This window comes from Carcharhinus amblyrhynchos, chromosome 1 (genome assembly GCF_965287045.1).
Source record: "Carcharhinus amblyrhynchos chromosome 1, sCarAmb.v2.hapA, whole genome shotgun sequence".
Lineage (NCBI taxonomy): Eukaryota > Metazoa > Chordata > Chondrichthyes > Carcharhiniformes > Carcharhinidae > Carcharhinus > Carcharhinus amblyrhynchos.
The window spans coordinates 29,552,895-29,578,333 of record NC_137324.1 but is presented as its reverse complement, the minus strand read 5'-3'; the positions used below and the strand labels follow the sequence as shown (position 1 = coordinate 29,578,333).

The window sequence follows — 25,439 nt, the reverse complement described above, 5'->3', positions numbered from 1 at the left end:
AAGGAAATGGACTCTGTAAGTGCATACAGTTTTAGTTTGGGCAGGCATTGTGATTAGTGCAGGCTTGGAGGGCCAAAGGACCAGTTGCTGTGCTATACTTTTCTTTGTTCTCGGTTCTTTGCTCAACCTAGTAAACATTCTCTGGACTACCTCCAAAGCCAGTATACCTTTCCTTAGATAAGGGGACCAAAACTGTTCACATTATTCCAGGTATAGTCTAACGATTGGCTGTATATTTTTTGTAAGACTTTCCTATTTTATACTCCATTCCCGTTGAAATAAAGACCAAGCTTCCATTTGTCTTCGCTATCATCCTGGCTGAACTTGCATGATCACTTTTTATGATTTATGCAAGAGAACCCCAAATCCCTCTGAGCTGCAGCTTTCTGCAGTCTTTCTCCATTTATTCCTGATTCCTGTAGTAGGCGGGACTGCAAAGTTTCCCCCTTTGTGTCATCCTCACCACTTCACATCCACTGAATGATTTTCTAAGTGCAATCTCTATCACTGGGCAAGGCAATGCAGCAGTACGTTGGTACTTGACAAGGTCTCAGAAATGAAATAAATGCCCAAGCTAGATCATTATAGGAGTGCTAGATAAGAGAAACAAAGTGTTGCTGGAAAAAGAGACATGTCATCAAAGCTTTATGGCTTGCACTCATCGGAACAGCTGGAAAAATGAACCAACAGTAAAGGGAACAACAATTTATACTCCATGAGAGTGCTGATTGGTTGGCAAGTGGACTCTTAAGTGGTGAAGGCATTGTCATGGAGACTGCAGCAGTGAACAGTTAACTACTACCATTTTGTTCAAATTCAAACTGGGTGGGTCAACTCTGATTGGTCAAGAAATTCCCTGGGAATGAACCAGGGAATAGCTGTCCCCAAGCTTTTGTTCAGTTAAAAAGATGTAATACATGGACATGCTCCTTCCATCTACAAAGGACAGGAAACTGTATGGGAATATTTGTGATTTCTAGCGTGTATAAGTGAGCCCGACCGATAATCTTAAATTGGTTTTCAGTGTAATTCTTAGCACAATCAGGATTATTCAGCGAGTGTTGAATTACATCTAATGTTGGACATTATGGCTGGAATTGTACCACCTCATCTGCTCCAGAATCAGGGCTGACGAGACTCGCAGAACTGAATTTTCTGTTGGCCTCAAGTGGTATTTTCTGAACCTTGCCCGAATGTGGTAGGGAAAGGGCGTGATGAGGGTGGGAAGGGGATGATGGGGCAGGGTGAAGGGGTGATGGGGAGGGTGTGAAGGGGATGATGGGGAAGGTGAAAGGGTGATGGGAGAGGATGTGAAAGGGGTGAAGGGGAAGGTGAAAGGGTGATGGGGGAGGGTGTGAAAGGGATGATGGGAAACGTGAAAGGGTGATGGAGAGGGTAAAAGGGAGATGGGAGAGGATGTGAAACGGGTAAAGGAGATGATGAAAGGGTGATGAGGGAGAGTGTGAAAGGGGTGAAAGGGAGGGTAAACGGGTGATGGGGGAGGGCGTGAAAGGAATGATGGGGAGGGTGGGAAGAGGGCGAGGGGGTTATGTGTGAAGGGGGTGAGAGGAAGAGTGGGAAGGGGGTGATGGGTAGGTCTTATGCCCACAGATTCTGTGAAAAGGCAGCTGTTGGGTTATGTCTTGGGGAGGGTTGGCGAGGCAGGGTGGAGGGTGGAGAATGAGGTTGGGCCAGGGCAAGGGAGTGGGGCAGGAGTTGCGGTAGCATTCAGCTTCTCCAGCAGTTCTGCTCCCGGTGCCCAATGGAAGCTGCACCAGATGAAAAATAACTTACATTTGGTCATCTGAAGGACTCAGAATCCTTTCTCAGGGAGGCAATGGAGCCCAAGGGAGATTACTTTGAGGTCTGCTGTGATGTCCCTTCAGACTGTAGAACTATTTCCCAATAAGAGCCCCTTAAATCCCAGTTAGAGCAGTTCAGATTTTCCTAGCGGGTTAGATAGGTGCCTCACCTACATGCCTTGGACCGCCCATCTCACCCTATCCATGCGATTTCAGGGACTTGGTCCACATTCTGGACTGAAGGCTGACTGACACAAGTCCATTTCTGTTTAATTTCCCATTCTGAGACAGAGGGCAGAACTTTCCCGTTCTGCCAACCACAGGAATCATAGCGGGCGGGACATGGAGCTTACAAAGGTCTGTTGACCTCGGGTGAGGATTTCCGGCCTTGGAGCCCAGTGCAGCTGGAATATCGGCCTAAACAGTTTTTTTTGGCAACAATATAAATTTGTTTCCCCTGGTTGTTTCATGGTTCCTTGTCATCCTCCATCCACAGTTTATGAAGTGGTGGCTGTGACGGGTGATGTCCGAGGAGCCGGAACCGATGCCAATATCTTTGTGACTCTCTTCGGCGAGCATGGGATCACGCCAAAGGTTCACCTGGCCAGCAAGTAAGTAAATGGTGTTCTCAGAGTTCCGGACAGTGACTGCAGAATGTCAATCCTTGCTCCAGGCAGTATTTATCTCACTGAGGGGGATAACAGTAGCATCCAATCTCCTCATGGCCAAGCCCTGTACTGACTGCACTACACTTACTATTTTCCGATGACTAACAGAGAAATTGAATAAACTGAGATTGTTCTCCCTGGAAGGATGGAGGCTGAGGGGCGAGCTGACAGAAGTTATGAGGAGTACGGGCGGATAGGGTGAACAGTTGGAAGCCTTTTCCCAGGGCAGAAATGACAATTACAAGGGGGCACAAGTTCAAGGTAAGGGAGGAAAGGTTCATTGGAGATGTGTGGGGAAGTTTTTTTACACAGTGGGTGGTGGGGGCCTGGAATACATGACCAAGTCAGGTGGTTGAGGTAGACACATTAGCCACATTTAAGACTTATCTTGATGGGCATCTGAACAAACAGGGAATAGAGGGATATTAGCAGTTGGTTTAAATAGGTAAACATGCTCGGCGCAGGTTTGGAGGGCCGAAGGGCTTGTTCCTGTGCTGTACTGTCCTTTGTTCTTTGTTTTATTTCCTTTGACGTTTTGGTAGCTCTGGGAGGCAGGATTTCTCAGTGTGCACATCCTTTAAATTTTTTAAGCCAGCCATGCTCCTACATTGGTTAAGATAGTTCCATGACTGCGCACCCAGTCCACTTAAGAACATAAGAAATAGGAGCAGGAGTAGGCCATCTAGCCCTTCGAGCCTGCCCCGCCATTCAATAAGATCATGGCTGATCTGTCGTGGCTCAGTTCCACTTTCCTGCCCTCTCCCCATAACCCTTAATCCCCTCTCTTATCAAAAACCCATCAACCCGTGTCTTAAAAATATTTAGCGACGTAGCCTCCACCACTTCAACGGGCAGAGAATTCCAGAGATTCACCACCCTTTGAGTGAAGAAGTTCCTCCTCAACTCCGTTCTAAACCGCCGCCCCTTTATCTTGAGGCTGTGCCCCCTAGTCCTACTATCCTTTCTGAGCGGGAAGAGTCTCTCCACCTCTATCCTATCCATCCCATTCATCATCTTATACGTCTCAATGAGATCTCCCCTCATTCTTCTAAACTCTAACGAGTACAAGCCTAGTTTATTCAGCCTCTCCTCATAGCTCAACCCCCTCAACTCCGGCATCAGCTTAGTAAACCTCCTCTGCACTCCCTCCAAGGCCAAAATATCCTTGCGTAAGTACGGCGACCAAAACTGCACACAGTACTCCAGCTGTGGCCTCACCAATGCCCTATACAGCCGCAGCAAGACCTCCCTACTTTTATATTCAATCCCCCTCGCTATGAAGGCCGGCATCCCATTCGCCTTCCTGACCACCTGCTGCACCTGCAGGCTGGGTTTTTGCGACTCATGCACAAGGACCCCGAGGTCCCTCTGCACCGTCGCCTGCTGCAGTTTTTCACCACGTAAGTAATAGTCCTTCCTACCATTTTTCCTACCAAAGTGGACCACCTCGCACTTGCCAACATTAAATTCCATTTGCCAGTTCCTGGCCCATTCGCCCAGCCTATCTAGATCCTTCTGCAGACTCTCCACACCCTCCGCGCAATTTGCCGTTCCCCCAATCTTGGTGTCATCAGCAAATTTCGACACTCTACACTCGGTTCCCTCCTTCATGGGAGTATTGCAGACATGCGATGCCTTTGCTATTACTAACAGTTTATAAAACTGCATTCTCCCCAGAATCTGATTTCTTTTTGGTGTGCTCATTGGGGGAAATTTTCCCACCCTGCCCGTCGGGGGACATAGCAGGCAGGGGGGCAGACAATGCAAAGGTCCATTGACATTGAGCCGGATTTTCCAGTTTTGGGGTGAATGCGGCTGAAAAATCCGGCCATTAAGTTTATGTTCCCGGGAGAAAAGGAAGCAAATCCTGCTCTAAAGATGTCTGATGGCAGCTGGTAGTTGTCAGGAGCCTGACCACCATGATAACATACTATATTGATCAGGAGTCATTTTACCTTCAGATTTCTCTGCAATCACCACTCATATCAAGTTGATAGTCTTGTTGCAGCTGTAATATTAACTTTGAGGTTAACTGACCAGTAGCAGGAATTATATTTTCTACTTCAGCTTGACAGGCCTGGGGTAAAACTGACAGAAGACTTCACTATGAAGTCAAGAGGATAAATGGCGTCTCCAGCCGAATTGAAATGATTTCAATGAAACAAGCTGGCAACTATTAAGCACTTACTGACCAATTTGAAGTTAATGGAGAAAAACCAGAGGTATACCCCAACTTTTCAATTTTCATGTTTACAGCTGCGACCAGTCCATTCAATGCACTGGGCGTAAACACAGGAAATACCCCCTGCCCCTCCACCTCCACCAACTCCAACATTTCATTACTGTAATAACTCGGGAAGCCTGATTGGAAAAGAAAATAATTTATTTACAGAATGCAAAGTAAAACCACTACCATGATGTACACACACTAATCCCTACCTGGGACAAGTAGTTCAGCAGGCCCAGTCGTGGGCCTGCCTTATAAAAGGCTCAGGTCATGCCTTATAAAAGGCTCAGCTGGGCAAGCCACTGCCTGTTACCAGGGGAACTCAGACTCAATGAGCTCCACAGGGAGATCAATCAGTGATTCCCCATGGATTTCGTGGAGGCTATCACTATTACTAATGTTGTAGTTCTCCCTCTCTGGAATAGAATTCAGTGCTGGGGCCTCAGCTATTTACCATTTATATAGATGATCTGGAGGAGGGGGCTGAGTGTAGGGTGACAAAATTTGCTGATGACACGAAGATGAGTGGAAAAGCAAATTGCGTGGAGGGTGTGGAATGTCTGCAGAGGGATCTAGATAGGCTGAGCGAGTGGGCGAGGACCTGGCAGATGGAGTATAATGTTAGCAAGTGTGAGGTTATCCAGTTTGGCAGAAATAATAGTAGGAGGGATTATTATTTAAAGGGCGAAAAGCTGCAGCATGCTACGGTGCAGAGGGACCTGGGGGTCCTTGTGCATGAGTCGCAAAAACCCAGCCTGCAGGTGCAGCAGGTGATCAAGAAGGCGAATGGAATGCTGGCCTTTATAGCGAGGAGGATAGAATATAAAAGTAGGGAGGTCTTGCTGCAACTGTACAGGGTACTGGTGAGGCCGCAGCTAGAGTACTGTGTGCAGTTTTGGTCGCTGCACTTGCACAAGGATATATTGGCCTTAGAGGAAGTGCAGAGGAGGTTCACTAGGCTGATACCGGAGATGAGGGGGTTGGACTATGAAGAGAGACTAAATAGACTGGCTCTGTACTCTTTGGAGTTTAGAAGGATGAGGGGGGATCTTATAGAGACATATAAGATAACGAAAGGGTTGGATAGGGTAGAAGTAGAGAGATTCTTCCCACTTAGAAAGGACAGCAGGACTAGAGGCCACAGCCTCAAGATAAGTGAGGGGGGAAGTTTAGAACAGAGTTGAGGAGGAACTTCTTCACTCAAAGAGTGGTGAATCTTTGGAATTCTCTGCCTGTTGAAGTGGTGGAGGCTACCTCGCTAAATATATTTAAGACACAGGTAGATAGGTTTTTGATAGACAAGGGAATTAAGGGTTATGGGGAGAAAGCGGGAAAGTGGAACTGATCCACTTCAGGTCAGCCATGATCTTATTGAATGGCGGGGCAGGCTCGAAGGGCTGGATGGCCTACTCCTGCTCCTATTTCTTATGTTCTTATTGTTGTGAAAGTTCTAGTGGCTACTGTTATTCTAAATGGTAGTCGTTTTTAGGGTATTCTTTCACATGATGTGGATGTGGCTGGCTAGGCCAGCTTTTATTGTCCATTCCTAATTGTCCTTGAGAAGGTGGTGGTGAGTTGCTTTCTTGAACTGCCGCAGTCCCTGAGGTATAGGTGCACCCACAATGCAGTTAGGAAACAGAAGCTTATGGCAAAGCTCCTGGCACCAGTGCTATCATTCAGCTGCTGTTTTTACAAAATAGCTCAAATTGGAATGCAGAGAACTCTGTCAGTAAGAATTTCCTTGGGCATTTTTGTGATGAGTCGCTCTTTCTTGAGAAGAAGATCAGTACAGATCCAGCTTTTTCATTGCAACTTGATGTAAGAGCTTGCTATTAAAACAATTAGACAGGATGAAAGGTTATGGTGTCTAGGAAGTGTATAGTACATGCAAGATGTTTATTAACTCACTCCATAGAGCAACACCGCAGTGAATACATTGAGAGGTGACATTATGGGAAATGTTAACAGTTTAATAAGGACAGTGGCCAAATATGGTGACAAGACACAAGATGTACCTCCTTTACTAAAATGTAACACCAGCTGCAAGTAACTTGTAAACATAATTGGAAAAGGGGGCAAGCTGGTTTCAAATAAAAAAGAATAAAATTTGTCACATCAAAGGTACAAAATGAAAGAGCGTAAAATTTTTTATTGTGATAATTGAAAGCACTGATTACAGGAATTGAACTTTATGGGTTTGAGTCAGAAATGAACCTTATATACAAGAAAGTGACTGTTAAAATATGTGCCACAATTTTGAAGTATTTAAGATATTTTAAACAACCATTCCTCTGTTGTTATATTGACCTTAATCTAACTTTATTTATCCATTTCTACAGCACAGAGAAGAGGTATCCACTGAATTTTTAGGTTCACATTCAGCAAACAAAAGGAGAAAGATACTGAATTTGACTGATTGCTTAGATGTGTTTGTGTTGGCTTGCAGGAAAATACATGAAATTCTAGACCTGTTTTGCTATGTTTTGTCTTTTGAAGTAAATGCAAAATAGTTCATTGTTCTTCCCGTTCTGTATGCCCTCGCACCCACCATTAGTGGTGGTATCCAGTGGAGGTGACAGGTCTCTCACCCACTGGCTGGAGTGTCAGCAGGGGCCCCACCTCACTTCTGTTAGGGAAGACTCTAAGTGTCACTGAGCTACTTAATTGGATAGTGGCGGGTTTTCCCCAGGAACAAGGAACCCGGGCAGGAAGTCCCATCTGCTGAGAGCTACCAGCTAACCGGAGACCCATGGTTCGACTGAAGGGCAGTGCCACTGGAGAGGTGGTGGCTGCTGCCCCTACTGCCCAAGGTCCAGGGTCATATCTGGGTAATGGTGTGTGTATGTGTGCATGAGTATGCATGCGTGTGTACATGTGTGTGTATGTGTGTATGTGTGTACGTGTGTGTGACTGTGCGTGTTCATGAGTGTGCGTATGTGTGTGTGCAAGTGTGTGTATGTGTGTGTGCAAGTGTGTGTGTGTGTGTGTGTGTGTATATGTGTGTGTATAGAGCGGGGAGGGTGTTTGTGAGTGTCATAAGGGGATCAGCAGCAAGGCCAGACATGACTCCAGTGTCTCCCTTCCCCCATTTAGGATTCGTCAACATGAAGTGCCTTTAAAAGAGGGACACCCCCCTGACCACCGCCCCCACCCCCTCCCCCCCTCCCCCTGCCCGCCCGCCCGCCAGTCCCGACCCTGCCACAAGTGCACAATCAGTTCCACATGTTTTTGTTTTTTGTGTTCTGTGCTCCTTGTGTGGCGAGCTTTGCCACTCACTGCTGGGTTAATCTCAGCAGCAGTTGGATGAGGTCCAATGTGGACATTAGTTGGGGTGAAAACAGGAAGCCAGTGGGGTCCTCTCACTCCATCCAAATAAATACCTTCCTACATTCAAACATGCCGGGGGAACAATATTAAATTTCACACTTTGTGTGTACTTCATGTATGTGTGTGCACATGTGCATACTAATATGTATTCGGGTTCGTATAGTTGCATTCTTGTGTGTATTTATTTGTGTGTATTTGTCTGCATCCATTTTCATCAGCCACAGGTGGACCCAGCATTGATCCCTGAGGCACACCGCTGGCCTCCAGCTTGAAAAATAGCAATCACCCACTACAAAAATAGCAATCACTACAAAAATAGCAATCACTACAAAAATAGCAATCACCCACTCGTCTTCTGTCATCAAACTAATTTTGTATACGTTTGGCTACCTCACCCTGGATTCCATGAGATTTAACCTTATAGTACCTGAAGATTGGAGGGTGGCAAATGTTGTGCCTTTGTTTCCGAAGGGCTGCAGGGAAAAGCCTGGGAGCTACAGGCCAGTGAGCCTTACATCTGTTGTGGGTATGTTGTTGCAAGGTATTCTGAGAGACAGAATCTGCAGGCATTTAGAGACACAGGGACTGATTAGGGACAGTCAGCACAGCTTTGTGAGTGGAAAATCATGTCTCACAAATTTGATTGAGTTTTTTAAAGGGGTAACCAACAAGGTAGATGAGGGCACTGCAGCTGATGTTATCTACATGGACTTCAGCAAGGCTTTTGACAAGGTACCGCATGGTAGGTTGTTACTATAAGGTTAAATCTCATGGAATCCAGGGTGAGGTAGCCAAATGTATACAAAATTTGTATAGAAGACAAGTGGGTGATTGTAGAGGGCTATTTTTCAAGCTGGAGGCCAGCGGTGTGCCTCAGGGATCAGTGCTGGGTTCACTGTTATTTGTCATTTATATTAATGATTTGGATGCGAATTTAGGAGATATGGTTAGTAAGTTTGCAGATGACACCAAGATTGGTGGCATAGTGGACAATGAAGAAAGCTATCTCCAATTGCAACAGGATCTTGATCAGTTGGGCCAGTGGCTGATGAATGGCAGATGGAGTTTAATTTAGACAAATGCGCAGTGATGCATTTTGTAGATTGAACTCGAGCAGAACTTACTCAGTTAATGGTAGGGCATTGGGGAAAGTTACAGAACAAAGAGATCTAGGGGTACATGTTCATAGCTCCCTGAAAGTGGAGTCACAGGTGGGTAGAATGGTGAAGAAGGCATTCAGCGTGCTTGGTGTCATTGGTCAGGACATTGAATACAGGAGATGGGACGTCTTGTTGAAGTTGTACAAGACATTGGTAAGGCCACACTCAGAATACTGTGTACAGTTCTGATCACCCTATTAGAGAAAGGATATTATTAAACTAGAAAGAGTGCAGAAAAGATTTACTAGGATGCTACTTGGACTTGATGGTTTGAGTTATAAGGAGAGTCTGGACAGTCTGGGTCTTTTTCCCTGGACTGTAGGAGGCTTAGGGGTGATCTTATAGAGTCTATAAAATAATGAGGAGCATAGATCAGTTAGTCAACATCTTTTCCCAAAGATAGGGGAGCCTAAAACTAGAGGGCATAGGTTTAACGTAAAAACATAAGAACATAAGAACTAGGAACAGGAATAGGCCATCCAGCCCCTCAAGCCTGCTGCACCATTCAATAAGATCATGGCTGATCTTTTCATGGACTCAGCTCCACTTACCCGCCTGCTCACCATAATCCTTAATTCCTTTACTGTTCAAAAATTTATCTATCCTTGCCTTAAATACATTCAGTGTGGTAGCCTCAACTGCTTCACTGGGCAGAGAATTCCACAGATTCACAACTCTTTGTGTGAAGAAGATCTTCCTTAACTCAGTCCTAAATCTGCTTCCCCTTACTTTGAAGCCATACCCCCTAGTTCTAGTTTCACCCGCCAAGGAAAACGACTTCCCTGCTTCTATCTTATCTGTTCCCTTCATAATCTTATATGTTTCTATAAGATCTCCCCTCATTCTCCTGAATTCCAATGAGTATAGGCCCAGTCTATTTAGCCTGTCCTCATAAGCCAACCCTCTCAACTCCGGAATCAACCTATGAATCTCCTCTGCACCCCCTCCAGTGCCAGTGTATCCTTTCTCAAGTGAGAGCGGAAATATGCAAAAGGTTCCAGAGGGGCATTTCTTCACAGAGACTGATATGTGTCTGGAACAAGTTACAAGATGTAGTAGGAGAGGCGGGTACAGTTTTGTCTGTTAAAAAGCATTTGGGCCGTTACATAGGTAAGATAGGTACAGAGGAATAGGGGCCAAATGTGGGCAATTAGGACTAGATTAATGGGTTAAAAAATACAGCGGCATGGACAAGTTGGGCTGAAGGGCCTGTTTCCATGCTGTAAACCTCTATGACTTTATGATTCATGTATACACATGTTGGTGTATATGACATATGTCTGTGTGGTTACATATACACATTTCAACACATTAAAGTCCCAATTTTAAGTCAGTGAAATGAGCAGGTATTTAAAATGACAGTGGTGGGGTCAAATCATTATTCCGGATGTGTTTTCATCGCCACACCATTTTAGCAGCATTCAGACATGGAAGGACCTGCTGAACTTGTAGTCTGATGCTGTCATCAGTATTGCAGTATAGTTTTGAGTGCAGAAATCCTGAGACTTACTTAGTACCAGAGCTGCTAGTGACACCTGATGGAATGGCCTGCTGCCCACAGTCAATTCCTCATACTGGAATTTGTGGTAAAGCCCTACCCCTCCAGCATTCGCCATATGCAGAAGTCCATTTCCTAGGATCCCTGGTGGTCTCTAATTTTGACCTCCACCTCCCACATTAGCCTTGTTGCTTTTCCTTGTCCCTTTCGGTTTTTGGGTTCTGTATCTTTCCTCAGCTGACATGGGAGACACACAGATAGAACATAGAACATTACAGCGCAGAACAGGCCTTTCGGCCCACGATGTTGCACCGACCAATTAAGAGAAAAGCAATGACCGTCTAACCTAAACCAATCCCTTTCCATCCATAAACCTATCCACGGACCTCTTAAATGCCCCCAAACTAGGCGCATCTACAACTGCAGCAGGCAGGGCATTCCATTCCCCCACCACCATCTGGGTAAAGAACCTACCTCTGACATCCGTCCTATAACTACCACCCCTTAATTTAAAGCTATGTCCCCTCGTGCTAGCTTTCTCCATCCAAGGAAAAAGGCTATCACTGTCCACCCTATCTAAACCTCTAATCATCTTGTATGTTTCAATAAGGTCCCCTCTTAGCCGCCTTCTTTCTAACGAAAACAACCCCAAATCCCTCAGTCTCTCCTCATAGGACCTCAATAAGATCTCTTATTGGGTGACACGGCAGCACAGTGGTTAGCAGTGCTGTCTCACAGTGCCAGGGACCCTGATTCAATTCCTGGCTCAGGTCATTGTGCGGAGTTTGCACGTTCTTCCCTTGTCTGCATGGATTTCCTCTGGATGCTCCGGTTTCCTCCCACAGTCTGAATGACGTGCTAGTTAGATGCATTGGCCATGCTAAATTTCCGTCAGTGTATCCGAACAGGTGCCAGAGTGTGGTGACCAAGGAATTTTTACAGTAACTTCATTGCAATGTTAATGTAAGCCTATTTGTGACACTAATAAAGAAACTTTAAGTGATAGCAATGAGTGTCGTAAGGATTTTAGAAGGGGGTGTATATCATTGTGCAGCTTATGTTGTTGTCTGCTATCTACACAGGTACAATTTCCAGCAGGGGGTCACTTGATCGGAACCATTCTTCAATGCTGCATATTAAGTTTAAGTTTGACAAACCATAGCAAAAAGGATGGAATATCATGTATCTTCAGATGTAACAAGATCATGTACTAACCTAATGTCCCTTTGGCTATTTGAGATGTAAGAAAGCATATGAGATTCTAGACCTCCTTATCATGGGCTGTTAGAAAATCAATGGTTTCTTCAGTTAACTGGCAATGCCATTCTATTATTAATGGTGTGTTCTTTTTAATTGTGCTGTAATTACTGCCTTGTGACATTCTCAGTACAGCCTTCAGTGTATTGTTTGAAGCACAATATATGATATAAATGTGTAGCAGCGCCTGTCCAGGGAGCGGAATTAGTGTCCCATGATGCACTGAGACCATTTCACTTCCACTATTTCTGCCAAAGAGGTCCTATTGGCCCATTGTGATAGTCATCTGTAACCAACTATCATGTCACTTATGGTATCACTTGAATTTATTTGTTGCCACTTTTTAAAATCATTTGAAAAATGTATTTTCGTCCTGTTCCATGCCTCCTCCTTTGGTGTTCTAGGGCTGGATTTAATGCAAGGCCTTGTGGAGACTGCCAGGTCCACTGAATTGTGGGAGAGTCTTCGTGCCACTTTTCCCGTGGAAACAAAATGTCGGAGGATGGAAGGGGGCTGAGGCAGAATTCCCGGCCACTGGTGGCAGGGTATCGACTAGGCTCAATAATGACCTAATTGATGAACATTATCCCTGAACTAGCTGGAATTTAAACAACAGGATGAAATGGAGACCATGAGGTGGGGAGGGCAGGTAGCGAGGGATCCTTTGGTATTAGGTAGTCACAGCATCAGGCAGGGGGTGACAGCTGGAATCCACCCCCGTGCCCTTGCCTTTGGCCAGGATGACCAACCAACCCAGATGTTATGGGATCATCCTGTGAGAGAGGTTTTTTTCCCATCTCCAGGGTTGTCTTGCTGGGACTTTGTTTTTATTCATTCATTCATGGGACATGGTCATCGCTGGCTGGCTGCGCCAACATTTATTGCCCACCCCTACTTGCCCGAAGGCAGTTGAAAGTCAACCACATTGCTGTGACTCTGGTGACACATGTAGGCCAGACCAGGTAAGCACGGCAGATTTCCTTTCCTAAAGGACATTAGTGAACCAGTTGGGTTTTTCTGACAATCAACAATGGTCATCGGTATTCTTAATTCCAGAAATTTTTTATTGAATTCAAATTCCACCATCTGTCATGGTGGGATTTGAACCCCGTTCCCCTAGAACATTAGCTGATTTTCTGGATTAATAATCTAGTGATAATACCACTAGGCCATTGCCTTCCCAATGTTCTCTCATAGTTCTGATCTTTAAACTTTGTGCATGCGTTTGCACCTCTCCCGGCTGCCCGACCTAACAGGCTCAACTGCACCAGCTGTGCCAGAGACCACTACTCACATGTATGGGCCTGCCCATTCCAAAGTGTCCCTTAAAGACTTTCCCTCCAGTAATTGGTCACGTGCCCTCTACCTCCCTCAGCCCCTTTCCCGTGACCCCCACCTCATGACCTCAATTCCTCTCTCACTGAGCTGTGACCTGGGGCCCTACAATGCTGTTGGCCTCCAGTGAGTGCAGAGTCACTGGCAGCCCCCACATGTGTTAGTGTTGGCAGCAATGTTAATGTTCTCAGCAGGCAAGACCCAATAGCAGGCCGATTAGATGCCTGAAGGGCACTGATATTTTTCAAGCCCCCAGCTCCAAGAAACCTATTAGAGTTCCTTTTCAATTCACTGAACAGTAGGCAAGACGATTGTCGATCCATTAAATCCTGGCCCATGTGTATTCCTACTTCTAGCATCCCTATCAATGCATTGAAGCCCCAAAGAAGCATATTGATAAAAATGCAAAATACTGTGGATGCTGGAAATCCAAAACTAAAATGTTGTTATGTATGTATGGACTTGAGGCATTGGCTCAGTTTCTTTCCTCACAGATGCTGAACTTTTCCAGCACTTACTGTTTTTGTAACATGTCACACTGCCTATCATGCTCACTAAAGTGAAGACAGAAGCCATGAGTTTCTGTTCAAAGTACTTCCCATAAGACCATAAGCAGAATTAGGCCACTCAGTCCATCGCATCTGCTTCGCCATTCAATCACGGCTGATATTTTTCTCATCCCCAGTCTCCTGTCTTTTCCCCATAACCCCTGATCCCCTTATTAATCAAAAACCTATCTACCTCTGACTTAAAATCACTCAATGTCCTGGTCTCCACAGCCTCTGCAGCAGAGTCCCACAGATTCACCATTCTCTGGCTGTAGAAATTCCTCCTCATTTCTGTTTTAAAGGATTGTCCCTTTAGCCTGAGGTTGTGCCCTCTGGTCCTAGCTTTTTCTACTAGTGGAAACATCCTCTCCACGTCCAGGCCTCGCAGTATCCTGTAAGCTTCAATAAGATCTCCCCTCATCCTCCTAAACTCAAACGAGTACAGACCCAGAGTCCTCAACCATTCCTCACACAAGATGAGGGATTCCAGAGATCATTCTTGTGAACCTCTGGACCCTTTCCAAGGCCAGCACATCCTTCCTTATATGGGATTCAAAACTGCTTGCAATACTCCAAATGGGGTCTGACCAGAGCCTTATACAGCTTCAGAGGTACATCCCTGCTCTTGTATTCTATTCTATTCCCAACAACATGTAGTGTGATATGCATTCAGAAATGCATAGCACCAGCCTGTGGAATGCCTTGAAATCCTTGCCCTATTCAACCAATGTAAACTGTGAGGATGGGACACACTGTTCAGTGAATGATTCCATTCGCTGTAATGAGGCTCACACTTTAGATTAACCTGGAAGCCATTACAGAGCTGCCAACCCCAGAAACCTTTCCATGTGCTGAGCAATCACAGTTAGAGCCCGTGGTTTTACTGACCCGTCCCACCGGATGATTGGTGAGGTGAGCCAATAAGATCAGGCAAGAGACGATAAATCAGAGCCACGATCTGTTTTTCGCCCCTCTTGATCTTACCAACATTGATGTGCCAGCAGAATTGGCATTACGCCCAGAGAGGGCATGAAGCCAATTTCAACACTCATGGCATGCATTGCTTTGCATGTAATTAGGGAGTCCCTGATGCTATCATCTCAGCTCACTTGAACTTACCTCCTCACGTGCAAGGATCACATATGATCCCCACTAACGGGGAGCAGATGTGATGGCATCACCTGTGGGACCAGAAGCCATTGCAGACCCCTAGGCTGCCCAGGGCATGGCCAATCCATACTCTTCTGGGCGGCAATCAAGGGGATGGGGAGGGGGGTGATGTCCAGGGTGAAAATCGGTGAAGATTGGGGAGGTGGGGCCGATGTTTAGGGGTGGAGACCAGCACAAGGAGGGATTGGTACTGGGTCCAATGTCCATGGAGGGAGATAGAGTGTGACAGGAGATCTCCCAGTACAGTGTGATAAATGATAAATAATAAAACAACACCTAATATTAACACAATTCTATTAAATAATATACCATTCTTAATACAGTAGCAAACAACTCGATTGCAATAAAAATGAGCATTGTGGGTTATCTACAGTGTATACTCAGTACGATAGGAGATTGGGGCACCTGCGTAATGCAGCCCCTAGATATTAGGTGATATTAGACTTCATGCCACCCTTTCCTTTCTCCTTTCTGGTGAGAATCGTGATCTGGCACTTTTGTTGGTGAGATGCCATAAGATTGCTTTTTTAAACTCGCCCATAAAACAAGTTTGAAACTTTCCCATTTTCTTGCTCGTTCAGGACTTTTCTTTGTAAGATTCTGCCCAGGGAGTTTTTCAAGGGTGCTGAAATTCTGGAGCAGCTAATGATATTTCAGACTTACAGCATTGGATGGGAAAATGGTATCTACACAGTACCTGCTGATAAAAAACATATCAAAGTGATTGAGTGAAGAGGCGGCCGTAAATCGTTGGGTCTCCAGATGACCACTGAAATGATACTCTTCTCAGCAGCTTTACATATTAGTGCTGTGTTCTTTTCAGAGAGAGAAAAGTGAATAGAAATCCTGAACAAGAAGCGCACCACTAGACTTTCCGTCACCTTCAACACATATTTACTGTGTGAGTTTGGGCCCTAGAGATTTGGAAGCAAATTTCCATTTTCACTGCCTGGGTGATAATCCAGTGAAATGTGTCCACATCTCATTGTGGAGCCAGTCTTATTTCTTATTTTGGCTTAAAGGCAAGTGGTTATCTGGACATCATTATGGCACAGTCTGTGTCCAGGGTCTTGAGGGAAAACATTGATGCGATAGCTAACCTGTTATCAAAATGACCGTTCAACCAGCCCTATACCTACCCTCATTGCAATATCCTACTGTCTGTTTACGAGTCCTGATTTCTCATCAAAAGCCCAGAAAGCCATGATAAGAGGATAGAAAATGATGTTTCAAAATGTACCAGATGTAACATTAACCCTTTGCCCTTTTTTTTCCTCTCAGACGGTCCAGATTTTGCTATTGAGAAAATGCATGAGATTTCAGACGGATTTATCAGAATTTGGGTAAATGTTGAATGAAGAAAGTTCTGGAAAGATGAGGAGCTGTTGTATTTAAAATCCACCAAATCTGATAAAAGCGATGAAATCTCATGAATCTTCGACAGTTCCGTCAGTTGCTGCTGGTGGCTGATGTTTTCTTTGTCTTCGGCGACTTGGAGGAAAAAAGAATACATGAAATTTTAGACCGATTTATCATATGTGTCCTACAGGTATTCTCTAACCCTGGTTCTTGGATCCAGGAGGTGCAGAGTGTGATAAATGGGATGGAATGTCATGTATCTTATTTTAAGTGTTCAGTTGATAAACAACTAACTCTCTGTTGTAAAAAGTAGCATGTTTATGCATAATCCTTACAGGTAAGTGTTATTGGCAAACTCTCCTGCCGGAACCTGGCTTACAACTTTCATCTTGTCTTCAATTTAAAGTCATACTTGTGTAATAGTGAAAATACTACAGACAATCAGTCATTTGTCAGGGACCAGATCAGAAACCCCAAGGTATGTTTCGAAGTAAGAATAGACCCAACTTTTTATTTTATTTTGGCATTACTGTGAGGATAAGGTGTTTCATTCCAGGGGTGATTCTATTGACACCCTAGGAAGCTTTTATCAAAACAATCTATATTTTGACAATACCGTTTAACTGTAACAAATGAATTAGCTTAACTTTTTACCAAGTAAAATACTTAAACATGACAAGATACAATTCTTAACTGCTAAGAACAAAGAACAACACAGCACGGGAAACAGGGCCTTCGGCTCAACAAGCCCGCGCTGCCATCTTAACAATGCATTTTTCCTACACCTCCCTTGACCCGTGTCTCTATTAGTTCCAATTTAAGGAATATTCCTCACAAACTTCAACTCCCCTTCAAAATCAGTTAGCAAATAACACAGGCTCACGTGCTGGTATGTTGACTGCCAGTCCTCAAGCCTTTGAACACTTCTGGGGCTAAAGAGACAGGGAGGTACCTGTCTTCTGAAACTAAACAGCAGCCTCCAGAGAGAGAAACACAAATATCTCTTGCTTCTTTCACCATCAAGCAGAAACTAAATTTTTTACTTATACCCTTGACTCTGTCTCTTATCAACCAACCTAATTAAACCCTTCTCTGGAACTCCACGGGAAAAACCATAAATAAAAATGCATTAGCTCAGCTTAAAACAAACACCTCATTGTCTAAGATCAATTATTCCCCTGTATTCTCAGCATGGAGTTGACAGATTGCAGACAAATTGGCACCATGTAAACCTGAGCTGAGTTTTAAACATACCACTCACAAGAAACATGATATATGTATATTTCTTAAAGGCATAGTATCATCACAAAGCTCAAAAATATCAGATCCATAGCAATTACACTCATAGCTACTATGAATGTAAATCAGTTGGAGACTTGGGCAGAGAGATGGCAAATGGAGTTTAATATGGACAAATGTGAGGTAATGCGTTTTGGAAGGTCTAATACAGATAGGAAATATACAGCAAATGGCAGGACCCTTCGGAGTATTGATAGGCAAAGGGATCTCGGTGTACAGGCACACAGGTCACTGAAAATGGCAATGCAGATGGAGAAGATAGTCAAGAAGGCATACGGCATGCTTGCCTTCATTGGCCAGGGTATTGAGTTTAAAAATTGGCAAGTCTTGTTGACACTTTATAGAACCTTAGTGAGGCTGCACTTGGAATGTAGTGTTCAATTCTGGTCGCCACACTACTAGAAGGATGTGAAGGCTTTGGAGAGGGTACAGAAAAGATTTACCAGGATGTTGCCTTGTATGGAGACATTAGTTATGAGGAGTGGTTGGAGAAACTTGGTTTGTTCTCAATGGAGCAACAGAGGTTGAGGGAGACCTGATAGAAGTCTACAAGATTGAGAGGCATGGACAGAGTGGATAGTCAGAAGCTTTTTCCCATGGTAGAAGAGTCAATTACTCAGGGGCATAGGTTTAAGCTGCGAGGGGCAAGTTTTAAAACAGATGTACAGATTTTTTACACAGAGAGTGGTGGGTGCCCGGAACTTGTTCCTGGAGGAGGTAGTGGAAGCGGATACCGTAGTGACTTTTAAGGGGCATCTTGACAAGTACATGAATGAGAAGGGAATAGAGGGATATGGTCCCCAGAAGTGTAGGGGTTTTAGTTAAGTCAGGTGGCATGGTTGGTGCAGAAGGGCCTGTTCCTGTGCTGTAATTTTCTTTGTTCTTTGTTCTTTGAATCTCAAAGGGAGGAGAGAAAGATGACTGACCATTTTTATCGGATAGATGTAAGAGTTCATGCAATAAAACTATTTTTAAATATGATCTGTATCCATTGTTTTGGATAGACACACAATCAGAATTTGGAGAATTATCAAGTAAAGGAAGATAATCATTTATTTCCATCTAAATGATTCTTATTAAATTGTGTGGAGTCTGCACATTCTCCCCATGTCTGTGTGGGTTTCCTCCAGGTGCTCCAGCTTCTTTCCACAGTCTGTTGGTTAGGTGCATTGGCCATGCTAAATTCTCTGAACAGGCACCAGAGTGTGGCGACAAGGGGATTTTCACAGTAACTTCACTGCAGTATTAATGTAAGCCAGCTTGGGACACAAATAAATAAACTTAATGAACTTAATAAATTAAGTCACATGATGATTGGCTGGCTTGAGGAATATACCATGTCAAATTGGTGCAGCAGGAGCTGTTCTGAGGTTGTGCAGCTTGAAGTAAGTAGCCTTGTGCACTTACTTTTCACGTACCTTCATGATCAGAATAGATCATTAAATATCTTCACCAAATGTAATGTAGCATTCTACACAGACTCGACATGGAGAGTATTGAATCAACTCTCACTCCCAGACTTCTTTCTGTGTCTTCAATTGGGCCAACACCATTCACTAATACTTTCCATTATTTGTCTTTCAATGTGTAAAACACTGCATCTACTTGTAGTGTACTTAATCTCTATTTACTCTGGTCTTTTACTAATACTGGGGGGAATTTTCTGGCTATCCAGACCCCACTGCTGCTGCAAGGGAGGGTGGAGAATTTGGCGCTCAGCTAAATCTCTGCTCACTACTATTAACAGCCCCAGAATTAAGTGGGACAGTCCACACAATGTCTTTCCTGACCTCAACATCATTTCCCAACCTAGCAGCTATACCTCTGTCTCTTCCAGCCACTATTTTTACCTGGGACTTTATTCCACTCCTTTAGTCTTGTGTGATACTCTTCCCTCAGGAATTTTATTATGTTTTGGAAATCCAGGTGTATTACACTGTAAGATTTTCCAGCAGCTTCTTAAAATGGTTTTATTCCCTCAGGAAAGTCAAAGAAGAAAATCACTGGAAACAAAATTAGGGATGATGCAGAAACCTACCCCTGTGAAATGAAACTAAATAAATGATGTTAATCAAAGACACAAGAATTCATAAAAGGCAACATAACCCAGAAATTACTTGCTGGAAAGTGTTTAACGTCTTCAAGTAACATTTGTTTGTCTTTTAATTTTTGTATTAGTATATTCACCTAACCGGGGTTAAAATAGCCGACCAAGGAATGTTATGTGAACGCATTTGTTTATCCATTAATATCAAACAACAGATAATTCTGTGGTCTCTCTGCTTTTCAACTTCCGTTGTCTAATTAATTTTGGAGATTTTAAATTTGAAAAGAATACAAAAGCTTCCACAAGGTATGAAAGAAAAAATATGCATTAAATTTGTATGAACAGCCAAAAGATTGCTATAATTATTTTGCCAAATGCGTTTTTTGTAAGCTGGGTTTTAGTGAATGCAACATTTTTGGAAGTGACATGGAATTCAGCCAAGGATTGCATCCACTTTGGTAAAAATTGCATGTCTTTTCTAGTTTGCCTGCCATTTGTTCCAACAAGCTGATCTCCAATTTCAGGTTTATTTAATGAATTTCTATTGAAACATTTTACATGATGTGTGCGTTGCAGAAGTAGAACGGCCTTTGAGAGAAACAAAACTGATGTTTTCCGGATCAAGACCAACAATGTGGGGCCAATAAAGAAAGTAAGGTATTGACAATCTCCCCTCAATATTTTCCATTCTTTATATTCTCTTCTTGCCTATCTTCTTCCCTCTTGAAGACATTGAACATATAAGGACATAAGTACTGGGAGCGGGATTAGGCAATTCAACCCCGAGCAATCATTGTGTGAATGAGTTTTTGATGCAGATGGAGGATGAGAAAGTAGGGTCCCGAACCTGTGTCCTCTGTTTGAACAGAGGGGAGTACGATAGGATGAGAGAGGAATTGGCAAATGTAGATTGGGGGCGCAGATTGATCGGTAGGACTGCTGAGGTACAGTGGAGGATCTTTAAGGAGATCTTTTTCGGTGCTCAGCAGAAATATATTCTAGTTGTAAAGAAGGAGCATAGGAGAAGTGATAATCAGCTGTGGTTATCGAAGGAAATAAAGGAGAGTATTAAATTAAAAGCTGATGCGTTTAGAGTGGCTAAAAGTAGTGGGCGAGTAGAAGATTGGGAGAGGTTTAAAAATCAACAAAGATTGGCTAAGAAGTTGATAAAGAAAGGAAGGATAGACTATGAAGCTAAACTAACACTAAATATAAAAAAGGACAGTAAGAGTTTTTATAAATATATAAAGAGGAGGAGGCTGGCTAGAGTGAATGTTGGACCCTTAGAGGATGAGAGGGGGGATTTAGTGGTGGGAGATGAGGAAATGCATGAGTCGCAAAAACCCAGTCTGCAGGTGCAGCAGGTGATCAAGAAGGCGAATGGGATGCTGGCCTTTATAGCGAGGGGGATAGAATATAAAAGTAGAGAGGTCTTGCTGCAACTGTACAGGGCACTGGTGAGGCTGCTGCTAGAGTACTGTGTGCAGTTTTGGTCGCCGTACTTGCGCAAGGATATTTTGGCCTTGGAGGGAGTGCGGAGGAGGTTCACTAGGCTGATACCGGAGATGAGGGGGTTAGACTACGAAGAGAGATTAAATAGGCTGGGTCTGTACTCGTTGGAGTTTCAAAGGATGAGGGGGGATCTTTTAGAGACGTATAAGATAATGAAGGGGATGGATAGGGTAGAGGTAGAGAGATTCTTCCCACTCAGAAAGGACAGCAGGACGAGAGGGCACAACCTCAAGATAAGTGGGGGGCAGTTTAGAATGGAGTTGAGGAGGAACTTCTTCACTCAAAGGGTGGTGAATCTCTGGAATTCTCTGCCCGTTGAAGTGGTGGAGGCTACCTCGCTAAATATATTTAAGACACGGGTAGATAGGTTTTTGGTAGGCAAGGGAATTAAGAGTTATGGGGAGAAAGCGGGAAAGTGGAACTGAGCCATTTCAGATCAGCCATGATCTTATTGAATGGTGGAGTAGGCTCGAGGGGCTAGATGGCCTACTCCTGCCCCTAAATCTTATGTTCTTATGTTCTTATGAGCCTGTTCCATCGTACGATTATGGCTGACCACATCTCAGCCTTGTCTCCATCTCCTGCCCCTCCCCATGACTCTTCATCCTGCTACTAATTAAAGAGCAATCTATCTCCTCCTTAATTCTGTTTAGTGTTCCGGCATCCACTGCACTCTGGGGTAGAGAATTCCACAGGCTCATGACCCTTTCAGTGAAGTAATTCCTCCTCATTCCTGTTTTAAATCTGCCACCCCTTAGCTTAAAATGATGGCCTCTCATTCCAGAATGTCCACCAGGGAAAACATTTGCTCAATGTCTACCCCGTCAATCCCCTTTAGCATCTTATACACCTCAATTAGATCTCCTCTCATTCTTCTAAACTCCAGCAAGTAAAGGTCAAATCTGTTCAATCCCTCTTCATAAGACAAGCCCTTCATCCCTGGAATCAATCCAGTGAACCTTCTCTGAACCATCTCCAATGCATTTATACCCTCCCTCAAGTAAGGGGACCAAAATTGTATTGGCAGTATTCCAGATGCAGTCTCACCAATTCCCTATACAATTACAACAGCACTTCTCTGCTTCTATACTCTCTTCCATTAGCAATGAATGACAAAATTCTGCCACCCTTTCTTATTACCAGCCACACCTGCATGCTAAATTTATGTGATTCATGCATGAAGACACCCAGATCCCTCTCCACCGAAATGTTTTGAACTTTCTCTCCAATTAGATAATAAGTTGCCTTTTCATTCCTCCAACCAAAATGGATAACCTCACACTTATTCATATTAAATTCCATCTGTCAAATTTTGGCCCACTCACCTAACCTATTCATATCCATTTGTAAATTTCTCATTTCCACATTGTAGCTTACTATCCCACCTATATTAGTATCATCTGCAAAGTTGGCTATAACACCTTCTATCCCTTTATTGTAAATAGTTGGGGCCTGAGGAATGAACCCTGTGGTACCATATTAGTTATATCTTGGGAACCAGAAAAAGACTCATTTATCCCATCACCCTGCTTTCTGTTGATTAGCAGTCCTCTATCCAAGCTAATATATTAGGGTCATAGAGGTTTACAGTATGGAAACCAATATGGATTTACCCTTTATAAAACAATGCTGAGTTTGATGGATTCCGTTTTGACTTTCCAAATGTCCTGTTACTACTTCCTTAATAATGGATTCCAACAATTTCCCAATGACAGAAGTTAAACCTACTAGTCTATAATTTCCCACTTTCTGTTTTTCTCTCTTTTTGAACATTAGCCTTTTCCAATCCCCTGGAACCTTTCCAGCATCCAAGGAAGTTTGGAATATTATAACCGATGCTTCCACTATCACTGCTGCCACTTCCTTTAAGACCCTAGGATGTAAGCCATCTGGCCCTGGGGACTTGTCTGCCTTTAATCCCAATAGCTTGTTTAATATTTATCTCTAGTGATAGTGATTGTTCTAGATTTCCACATTTTCAACAACCACTGCGTTACCTGTCACTAGTGGGATGGTTCTATTGCCTTCTCTGTGAAAACTGAGGCAAGATACTGATATAATAACTCTGCCGTTTCTGTTCCCCATTCTTAACTCCCCTGTCTTGTCCTGTAAGGAATCAATGTTAACTTTGCTACACTCTTCCTTTTAGAATCTTCCTTCCTTATGGAATCTTTTGCTATCCATTTCTATAGTTTAGGCTGGATTTCTTTCATAATTTGTTGTTGTTATTACTTTTTAGTAACCCCTGTTGGTTCTTATAAATTTCACAAACTTCCAGCCTGCCACTGACCTTTGTAATATAGTATGCCTTAGTTTTTGCCTTTATGTTACCTTTAACCCCCTGACTTAGCCACTGATACATTATCCCCCACTTACAACCTTTCTTCCTCTCTGGAATATATTCTCGTTGGGAGGAATTGAATATCTCCTTAGAAAATTGCTACTGTTCATCAGCTGTCCTCCCTTTTAATCTGCCTGCCCAGTCCATTAGAGCCAAATCTATCCTAATGCCTACGTAATTACCTTGGTTTGACACCCAAATGCTAGTGTGGAACTCAAGCTCATTGCCGTCAAACTGAATTTGAAATTCAAGCATGCAATGATCACTCTTCCCTAGAGGATCCTTTACTACATGATCATTAATTAATCCCATCTCATTGCACAATATCAAATCCAGGATAGCCTTGTTCCTGGTTGGTTCAACAACATATTGTTCCAAGAAAAATCTCCAATGTATCCTGTGAACTCTCCCTTGAGGCTACCTTTGCCAATTTGATCAATGCGGTCTATATGGGGCAGCACAGTGGTTAGTACTGCTGCCTCATAGCACGTAAGATCCAAGTTCGATTCCTGATTTGGGTCACTGCTTGTGTGGAGTCTGCACGTTCTCTCCATGTCTGCATGGGTTTTCTCTGGGTACTGCAGTTTCCTCCCACAGTTCTGAAAGACATGTTGGTTAGGTGGATTGGCCATGCTAAATTCTCCCTCAGTGTACCTGAACAGGTGCCAGAGTGTGGGGTTTTCACAGTAACTTCATTGTAGTGTTAATGTAAGCCTACTTGTGACACTAATAAATAAACTTTGAACTTATATGCATATTAAAATCACCCATAATTATTGCTGTACCTGTCTTGCTCGGCCCTAATAATTCCTGGTTTTTACTACATCCTACTATGGAATTTGGAGGACCTATAGATTACTCCCAACAGGGATTTCTTTCCCTTGCTGTTTCTTATTTCTATCCAGACTGATTCCACATTTTGACCTATGGTGCCAATATCATTTCTCACTGCAGCACTGATCCCTGCCTTTAGTAACAAAGCTACCCCATCTTCTTTTCCTTTCTGTCCATCATTCCTTGGCTACTGTCAGCTGCAATGCTCAGTGAAGCCCGGCACAAGCTAGAGGAGCAGCAATTCACCTTCCAGTGGGACATGTCACAGTCTTTGGGACACAAAGTTGGTTTCGGTAACTTTAGAATGTGACCTTTCTCCTCCATGTTAAATCCCATTTAAAAAAAATCCCACATATGTATTGCTTCAGTGCAACCTCGCATCCCCTTCCCCTGCTCCCCATACCCACTCTGCCCCTTAAAACACCCGGCCATCTATCTTTTCTTCTTGAAGTAGTTACACTTTGTTGCAGTTTCTACAGCTCCAACACATTCTCTTTCCTTCCATTTCTGATGAAAAGTCAAAGGACTTGAAAAGTTAACTCTGCTTTCTCTCCAAATAGATGTGCACAAGGTCACCAATACTGATGAGAAGCATGGCTAATTTCCCTCTTCAGTTCAGGAAAGATGTGGTCAATGGTGGCATTTCTAACACTGCCCCTTGTGAATGCATACAGATCAGTGACTAACCTGGGACCATTCTGGCCTGTGTGACATCTTAGGCTCCTTTTCTAAGCTTCCCAATCAATTGAGTGGCTGAAGGCATTGCCCATTATAACATTGCAACTTATAGACCAGAATGTCCTTGGTTTAATCCCTGGCCTGTGCTTGGGTTATTTGCTACCAGTCAATACATCAGTTCGGATGTTACATATGGAAACTGTATCCCTCGATTAGGAAAGGAAGATATCATAAAATGATCCTGCTCTTGCTTGCCATTTGCTGGCAAGTGCCTTCTATATGGACATCATGTGAGACGAGTAAAAAGAAAGACACAGAAAGATGGAAAGATGGAAAGAAGGAAGGATGGAAAGTAGGAAGGAAAGAAAGGAAGAAAT

General features: G+C 43.7%; 1 protein-coding gene across 1 annotated transcript in view; it reads left to right on the top strand.

Annotated features, from left to right (window-relative positions):
* loxhd1a (lipoxygenase homology PLAT domains 1a) overlaps positions 1-25,439 on the top strand; it is a 217,640-nt gene that overhangs the window by 86,854 nt on the left and 105,347 nt on the right. The window contains exons 7-8 of the mRNA XM_080204031.1: positions 2,299-2,413; positions 20,274-20,354. Coding sequence (XP_080060157.1) covers positions 2,299-2,413; positions 20,274-20,354 — 196 coding nt within the window. The remainder of the gene's footprint in view (positions 1-2,298; positions 2,414-20,273; positions 20,355-25,439) is intronic.